At 44.0% G+C, this 8,390-nt stretch overlaps 1 protein-coding gene across 4 annotated transcripts; it reads left to right on the forward strand.

The window, feature by feature from the left end:
• Positions 1–857: 857 nt before the first annotated feature.
• On the forward strand, positions 858–7,584 carry LDHA (lactate dehydrogenase A). 4 transcript variants are annotated; one of them, XM_054827564.1, is made up of 8 exons: positions 858–1,004; positions 2,598–2,732; positions 3,481–3,598; positions 4,336–4,509; positions 4,963–5,136; positions 5,977–6,094; positions 6,458–6,581; positions 6,768–7,584. In XM_054827564.1, exons 2-8 carry the CDS (start codon positions 2,607–2,609, stop codon positions 6,930–6,932), a joined length of 999 nt encoding a protein of 332 aa, XP_054683539.1. In that variant the 5' UTR covers positions 858–1,004; positions 2,598–2,606; the 3' UTR covers positions 6,933–7,584. The 4 variants fall into 4 exon arrangements, with proteins under 4 accessions (XP_054683539.1, XP_054683538.1, XP_054683540.1 ...); XM_054827563.1 differs by having other exon boundaries at positions 858–1,000; XM_054827565.1 differs by having other exon boundaries at positions 917–1,000; positions 2,601–2,732.
• The last annotated feature ends 806 nt before the right edge of the window (positions 7,585–8,390 follow it).

Here is an 8,390-nt window from a genome sequence, read left to right on the forward strand (position 1 = left end):
AAGAGAAAAGCATTCAAAGAGTCACACAGAAAGGACGTCCCAGTGACCAGAGCACAGCTGGCAGCATGCAAGACTGAAAAGGTTTAGCTTATGTAACTTAATGAAACAACAAATGAGTGGGAATCAGATATGTAAATACATGGAAGGGGAAGTAAGCACCAGAGAAGGACGTCTGTAACAAAAAAATCCAAACATCTATAGATTTAGATGGAAATTAGAAGAAGGTTTCTAGCCACCAGACAAAAAGCTCCATCCGGCACTACGGCCATAAACCCAAACGGCTTGTGCCGGTGACGAAGAGGAGAGAGCTGGCTGCGGTGCTGGCCATGGCTCCTGGAGGGGGCACTGCCCGGATGGCGACGGTGCAGCCGGCAAACGAGGGCACGAACACCTTTAACCCCCCCTTAACTCTCCAGAGGTGGTACCGCTTGCTGGTCCGTGTACTGGCTGCGCACGCACTGGGCATCTTGCCTTTGGGAGCTAATGTTTTAAATCTCTTTCACCCATCCCGGTTAAGAACAGAACGAGGGAAATCTTCCCCGACGATACCAGGATGCCGGTTCACCACTGGCGCGACGCGGAGCTGCAGCAAGACCAGCCCGGCAGCCCCCCTCCCCTTCAGGCTTGAAGGGCTGCGGAGCCCCTCCGCCTCAGAGGGAGTGTGGAGCGCCAGCTGGGTCTGAGCTCCTCCTCGCCCGCCTTATCTTTCCTCACGGTACCGACCGTTATGGGCCGAACGTTCCAGAACGGCCGTTAACGGGCCAAACGTTACCGTCCTCCTCGCCTCACTCCACTCCACTTCACTCCACCCCTCACTTCCCTGCTACCCACGCCGGCCCGGTACAACTTCCCCCTCCTCTCCACCCCGACGTGTCGGCGGGCACGTCTCCACCGTAGCGACCCGCCCGCCTCACGTCAGGCGCCCGGCCCCTACTTAAGGCGGCAGCCTCTTCCCCACCCCACCGCTACAGCCGTCGCCGCACTTGGTTGAGGACACTCGGTAGGTACGATCGCCTTTGTGGGTTGAGGGGGGGAGGGAGATGCGGGCGCGGCTGGCCAACATCCCCTGGGGGGACTCGATCGAGCGGGCGGCTCCGAGCGGACCAGAGTCCGCTCGATCGAGTTCCCCCCCCCAAGGCTCAGGCGCTACCGGGCACAGCCCTGGACTTCAGCCCGGCGCCACGTTGGGTGCGGTGCGGAGAGCACTGCGCCCTGCTCGGCGGCCTTGTGCAACCGGCGTGATTTCCACACACATTTCCCCCCACACACTCCCCGGCCTTGAGATTGCTGTGCGCTGCATTGCCCCCGCCCCCGTGAATTAATTTGCATCTCCTAATCGGCGGTGAAATGCCCTCAGTGACTGACCCTGCAAAGGGCTGTGAGGGTGGGCTGCGTTTGAAATAGGGCATTAATACACCACCTCTGCTACTGGCTGTCCCCTAACCTGCTTCTTTCAGGGGAATAGCGCTCTGAGAACAACAGTTTGGAGTATTAAGCGTAACTGAGAAATGCTTAAGTGGGTGCTTCTCACCAGTTCTGCACGTGAAAGTTCTTACAGTGCAAAGGGAGAACTTGGCACATGGAGGGAGTGTGTGCTATACCGGGCCCTGCTTCAGGAGACTTCTGCAAATGAATAGTGACATATCTTGGCTAACTTTTCCTAAATATCGGCACTGCTGGTTTTCTGTCCCTCCTCCCCTCTCTCCCCAAGCTCCCAGTTCTTACCTGCTCTGCCAGTGCTGCCTGGCCTTTCCTGCTCTAAACGAGTTGCTGCCTGTTCAGCACTAACTTGAGAATCACGTCATGTTTATACTTGCATCCATCTGCGATGCTGCCCCTGCCTCGGGCTTTTCAGGCAAGGCAGAAGCTGGGCTGCTCCCAGTGCAGCACTGCCTGGGAAAGCATAGTGTCAGCTTCTGCAGGAACCCTGGGGTGAACGCACAATACTCCATCAGCATCGTGGCATTTCAGTACAGCTGTGGCTGTCAAATTAGAACCCATATAACTGGACTGCCATGCAGCTGGTAGCTAAAAAAAAAATTGAGGGTGGAAGAGATGGTAATACCAGACTGAAGACATCTTAATTCAAAACTATGCAGTTTCATTTTAAAACAAATCCATAAAGTTGACTTTGAGGATCACACTGTGCTTAAGAAGGGCTTGCCTAAGTGTTGTACAACTTCAGCTCTGGAAGGGCTTCAGGGCACGGAATAGCAGTTTTTCAGGGCAGTAGAATGGAGATTGCCAGACCAAGCTGTGCTCAGAAGTACTAAAATGGCTTCCTTTATCTAAATGTAATATGGATGGTCATTTAGAACACTCTACTAATGCTGCTGGAGTGCCACCCAGCTATATACCAATGGTTCTCGGGCTGTATTTGAGGGAAAGCTATAGTAAGCTTAAACAGTGCATTGTCATCAATAATTCAGGTTTTTTAATCACTTTGCTGCATACAGACAGTACTGCTGGATGTTTTAGGCATGTGACTTATATTGATTTTCTTCTCCTGGAATAAAGTCTGTCTTGCTTGATAGAAATGTTCTGGTGTCAGTAAAAGCCCCAAAGCCTGGAGAAATAATCTGTTGCTTTCCTTGCAGCAGTGCACCATGTCTCTCAAGGATCAGCTCATCCACAATGTCCACAAACAGGAGCAGAGTCATGCCCAGAATAAGATCAGTGTGGTTGGTGTGGGTGCTGTTGGAATGGCCTGTGCTATCAGCATCCTGATGAAGGTAAGTGTCAAGCTTGGGATGAAGCAGCACAGTTGTGATTGATTACCTGAGGCCTAAAAGAGGGGCAAAAAGTAATCTCCCTTACTAGACTAACTGGGATAGCACAGAAGATGAACTTTTGGCTGTCCACTCTTTGGGCCTGAAATGAAGCAGCACTCTTTAAGCTATTGACAGAGGACAAATAGCTGTAGTTCTTGTGAACCAAGTTTATCTCAGTATCAGACAGAACATACTCAGTGTATTATTTTGACTTAAGAGCTGCATTGACCTTTGAATGACTTCCAGAATCCCCTCTAATAACTGAGGCATCATTTTGTCCGAAGCAGAGTGTGATGGAATACTTCTTTGCAGTGTGGACTGGAAAAAGTGGTCCTAGACACTTAGGCTTGTCCTCTGAATTACATTATTTTATTGAAAATGCTATGTTTAGCATCAGGCTTGCTTTTCTTAGCTGTAACATATGGGGTTTATGAACAGCTATTAAATTATTCTTAATCATTGTCATACTAAATTGAACAATTATTCCACACAGAATGTGGATATGAAAAGTACAAAACTAACTCAATAAAGTGGATATCCCAGGAGACTAATGTAAGTACTCTGCTTGGGAACAAGGAAGAAGATACAGATGAGCAAAATTGCTTAAATAGATCACTGCTTTTAAAAGAATTGTAACTTCATGGTTTACAAATTGGGTACTTTGCTCAAAGAGGCAATAAACTTACTATTCAGTCTTGGTCTCTTGCAGGACTTAGCTGATGAACTTGCCCTTGTTGATGTTGTGGAGGACAAGCTCAGAGGAGAGATGCTAGATCTCCAGCATGGCAGCCTCTTCCTTAGAACACCAAAGATTGTCTCTGGCAAAGGCAAGTAGTTGGCTCTAATGTGCTCGTTATTTCCAAATGGAGATAGCCATCTCAAACTAGTCATCCAAGTCTAGCGCTTAGCCTGTCATCCTAATTGTTAGGAAGAAAGTTCACTTCACTTCTGCTCAGCTGACATTGTTTCATATACCTTGTTAAGGCCCAACTATGAATCCTCTGTTCCAGAGTTCATCATTCTTAGGTATTTCTGCACATTTGAGAGTTTTATTTCACTCAAAATTAGCCAGTTAGCCCCTGAATCTGTTACTGCTTACTTCTTGGCCATAAATGTCTGACAGCTTTAAGTTTAGTGGTAACCTGATTAGGGCAAATACTAGCCATCTCATACCTTAGTTAACGTGCAGCTGTAGTGTCCACAGGTAGCAGGTTAAGAGGGCAGAGCCTTCTTCCTTTTCTACACAGCACTTGCACTGGCTGCCATCCCAACAGCTACCCCATACCCATCTATGCCTGAGAAGTATGTAATACCACTGCCCAGTTCTACGTGTTAAGATTTTGACATGCCCTTAAGGTTGCCATTTGTGGCAATGAACCACAGTCTTAAAAGAAAACTTACTTTCTATAGAAGCAAAGTCTAGGGGGACAACCAGGAGAATTTCAGTACCCTCAAACTAAATAACATATAGAATTTTAGATACCAATACTAAAAGGAACTGAAAGCTCTTGGTCTGAACCATGTGTAGAAAGAGGTCATGTTTGACACAGTCTTTTGTCTGCAGATTACAGTGTGACTGCACACTCCAAGCTGGTCATTGTCACTGCTGGTGCCCGTCAGCAAGAAGGAGAGAGCCGCCTTAACTTGGTCCAGCGCAATGTGAATATCTTCAAATTCATCATTCCCAATGTTGTTAAATACAGTCCTGACTGCAAGCTGCTTATTGTCTCAAACCCAGGTTTGTCTTGTGTTGCCTTAACAAGAGGATTTGGCTTAGAGCATTGTGTTGTCTTCAGTAAGGTGGCATTAGTATACTAATATGACCAACTTATGCCACATAACCACATAGCAAGAAGTGTCATCTTCCCCTTCCACACTCAGCAAGCTGGTCCTCTGAGGAATAAATCAAGTTGCTTCCAACTTGAGTCTTCAGGTGCCTTTTAATGTTCTTTAGCATAGGACACAGTAAGGGACACTGATAATTGCATGCATAGCATAAACAGCCTCTCATTTCTGCCTTTAAAGCAGTCATTATGTTAGCCCACTGCAGGGCCTGGTAATGGGCATTACTTTACACTCTATTCCGCGTAATGTGTGCAGATAAAATCCTTAACAGATGAACAGAAGATACCAGCCTAGTTATCAAACTGCTCATGAGTGGCACTTGTTATCTTCCCTGTTCTACTTACAGTGGATATTTTGACCTATGTGGCCTGGAAGATCAGTGGCTTTCCTAAACACCGTGTTATTGGTAGTGGCTGCAATCTGGACTCTGCCCGTTTCCGCCACCTCATGGGAGAAAGACTAGGCATCCATCCTCTGAGCTGCCATGGATGGATTGTTGGAGAGCACGGAGATTCCAGTGGTAAGGGTGAAATCTGGCTGGCTGTTACATAGAACTTTTTCTGATTATTTGTTTGCAAAAAACATCTCGAAGTTACAGCTAAACATTGCTAAAGAACCTTTGCACTACAGCACCTTAAGAATCCAAGTCCTGCTTTAAGTCTTATGCATAGAGTAACCCTAGATGATCTATATTTGACCTGAGTTACTCTGCTTGGAAAAGGTCATTACTGTAACCTGAGGAGGCTAAAAATTTCTAGGCTAAGTTGTTCCCATAACTCTCCCACCCCAAAAAAAAAACCCTGAAGAAGCAAGAGGGTAAAGTTCTCTGCAAGGGACTCCTAAAGATCTGCACTAGACCTACTAGTAATCACTCAGTTGTCTTTACTGGCATCTCTTGATTACTTCAAGAACTATATTTAGAGGAATTGAAGTGCAGAGGCAAGTCTAGAGGACAGGAGAAAGAGCAACTTTCTCCTTACTTAACCTGTACTTTCTCTGGCAGCACAAGAGCAGTACTGTCTGCTTCCTGACACTAAGGATGACTCACTTAGACTCAATTCTTACTTTGAGAAACCTTTGCATTGCAAAATACAGAGTTACTGTCACTAGTTCATGTTGCTTAGGTGTTTTGCTTTAATAAAGGTATAGTCAAATGTTATGACATCGTGTATAAAGATGTTCCTAGGTTCTCAGCCAGCAAATTAGATTGGCCTCATAGGTCACATGATATGTAAAGTCATATCTAAATCAGTGACATGTGTTGCAGATTAATCTAACTAGATCTTGTGTTAACTGTTAAATTTGAGGAGGACAAAATTAAGTTTTCTTGTGAGATAATTAATCTATGTGCAACTCCCAGTACCTGTCTGGAGTGGAGTGAATGTTGCTGGCGTCTCCCTGAAGGCTCTTCATCCAGACTTGGGAACTGATGCAGACAAGGAACACTGGAAGGAGGTCCATAAGCAGGTGGTGGACAGGTAAATACTGGGGTTTTTTTTGTTTGGGTTTTTTTCAGCATGAGAACAAATTATGAGCTCTAGCATCTATAACTGCAGTATCCATATCTGGTTTCATAAATACCATAGTAGCTCAAAACAAATGTCAAGATGCAGACATAATAGAACTTGAAATAATATTTTAAGGAGTAATGTAAATTTGGCAGACTTAATTTTTCATGCAAGTAGAAGTCTTCACTGCTGAGTTCACTTCAGTCCTGTCAGCAAATCAGTCAAGCTTCTGATGTCTCCCAATTGATAAGGCATCTCCAAAAGGCCTTCTTACAAACTTGCAAGTATTTCAGTTGATGGTACTTGTTTTTTAATGAGTAACTGTCTCTGCAGTGCCTATGAGGTCATCAAACTGAAGGGGTACACATCATGGGCTATCGGCCTTTCTGTGGCAGATCTAGCTGAAACGATTATGAAGAATTTGAGAAGAGTGCACCCGATCTCTACAATTGTTAAGGTGAGCAGCACCTTCTTGTTAACTTCTGTTGTACTGAAAAGTATAAACCTTGGGAATTCTGAAGAACAGTAATAACTTTTTAGTTTAGTTGAAATTAAACATAATTGATTTTTCCTGATAAGATATTCTATAAAATACATAGACATAACATAAATTCTAGCCTAATTATCCTTACCTACTTTTCAGGGCTTGCATGGAATAAAAGAAGATGTCTTCCTAAGCGTTCCTTGTGTACTGGGCAATAATGGCATCACTGATGTAGTGAAGATGATCCTAAAACCTGAGGAAGAGGACAAATTAAAGAAGAGTGCAGATACACTCTGGGGAATCCAGAAGGAACTACAGTTTTAAATCTGCCCAAGCAGTTCACTCTTTGCAGTTTAACGGGTTTAGTGGTTTGTCTTATGTTGCACTTTTCCAAGTAGGTCAAATCTTTCAATGTACGTATCTCAACTAGAACACACACAAAGCTCAAATCTGAACAAACGAGTTTCCTGAAGATAGCGTTAGGAAACTATTCTAGGGTTTTCCCTGTTCTCAGACACCCATGTTCTTAGCCAGAGCTAGATAACCTACTCAGTCTTGTACAGTGAAGTGGTGTGACAGAAATCCAGCATTCAAAGCAGCACTGCCTAGAAAACCCTTTGCCTTTTCCTCATCTTGTTTAATGTTGGTTCAGAACAATAACTAATTATTACACAATGTGAAACCAAAGACTATTTTCTTGCAGTTAAAGGGTTGTCAAGCCAATTGACCAACCTTCTCTGCCAGCTGAATAGCTTAACTATTTCACTGTTGGTAGGTCCAAATGTATTTTCCTAACACTGCTTTGGAATTTTTGTGTATTTTTTTAGAGAACCTTATTTTTGTGTACTATATCAGCCTAGCTGTAAGTTTGTCTCCTGAGCATGTTAAAAAAAAAAGTGTAGGTTTCTGTATGCAACAAGACAGTGACTGTCCAACTGTAGTACTGGCTCCAGCACCAAATAAACCACAAACTGTTGATTGTCTCCTTGTTTTTCTTTACAGGGCTTTGTCTCCAAAATGTAGCTCCACTTGCACCCATCCAAATCAAACAATTTTATTTCTTCAGTCACACTAACTCAAACCTCACCTGTGTAATAATGTTATGTGTGCAGCTACTGTTTTGTAGGCTCCAGCTCTTTGTGTAATGAACTTTCTAACAGTTTGAAGGTAGGAATGAAAAAACAGTAACAGAACTATTTAAATACTCAATTTAAGCTTGATTCCCATCTTAATGCAAAGAAACAGGCTCTACTGACATTATGTTAGGGGAGTGGAGAAGTGATGCAACGAAGCATCCTCCTTACCTGTACACACAAAAATGCACATAGAAAGAAATCTCTTCCCCATCAAATACCTGACATCCATAAAAAGTCAACTTGCTGCCAACTTACTCCTCAAAGCCCATAGTAAGTTAGATAATTAATTCTTCCTTCTCTGTCATTAATATTTTAAAACAATATACCCCATTACAATGAGGAAAAAAAGGCCTTATGTGAGCTTTTTCTAAGATTAGGACACAGCATGTAGCTTAAGAATGGAAACATCACCTGATTAAGTCCAGGATAGATTTTTAATGTGGACTGCAGCCAGTGATACTTCTCAGAACAAAGTATTTTAGAATAAGCTGAAAGTGCTCATGAAGCAACTTCAGTAGCAAAGGAAAAGCTGTAGCTACTGTACTGCTTTCTCTTACGTCCAAGTGACCAAAATAGCACCTGGAAAAAGAGCACATGCCATAGTGACTGTGAATAGTCACATTTTATGCAGATGACAGGAAGGTGG

The sequence above is a fragment of the Grus americana genome, chromosome 5 (assembly GCF_028858705.1).
Source record: "Grus americana isolate bGruAme1 chromosome 5, bGruAme1.mat, whole genome shotgun sequence".
Classification (NCBI taxonomy): domain Eukaryota; kingdom Metazoa; phylum Chordata; class Aves; order Gruiformes; family Gruidae; genus Grus; species Grus americana.

Coding starts and splice junctions, on each gene's coding strand:
- LDHA (XM_054827564.1), top strand. CDS start 2,607: ATGTCTCTCAAGGATCAGCTCATCCACAATGTCCACAAACAGGAGCAG. Junction 3,599..4,335: donor AAAGATTGTCTCTGGCAAAG/GCAAGTAGTTGG, acceptor TTTTGTCTGCAG/ATTACAGTGTGACTGCACAC. Junction 6,582..6,767: donor CGATCTCTACAATTGTTAAG/GTGAGCAGCACC, acceptor CCTACTTTTCAG/GGCTTGCATGGAATAAAAGA.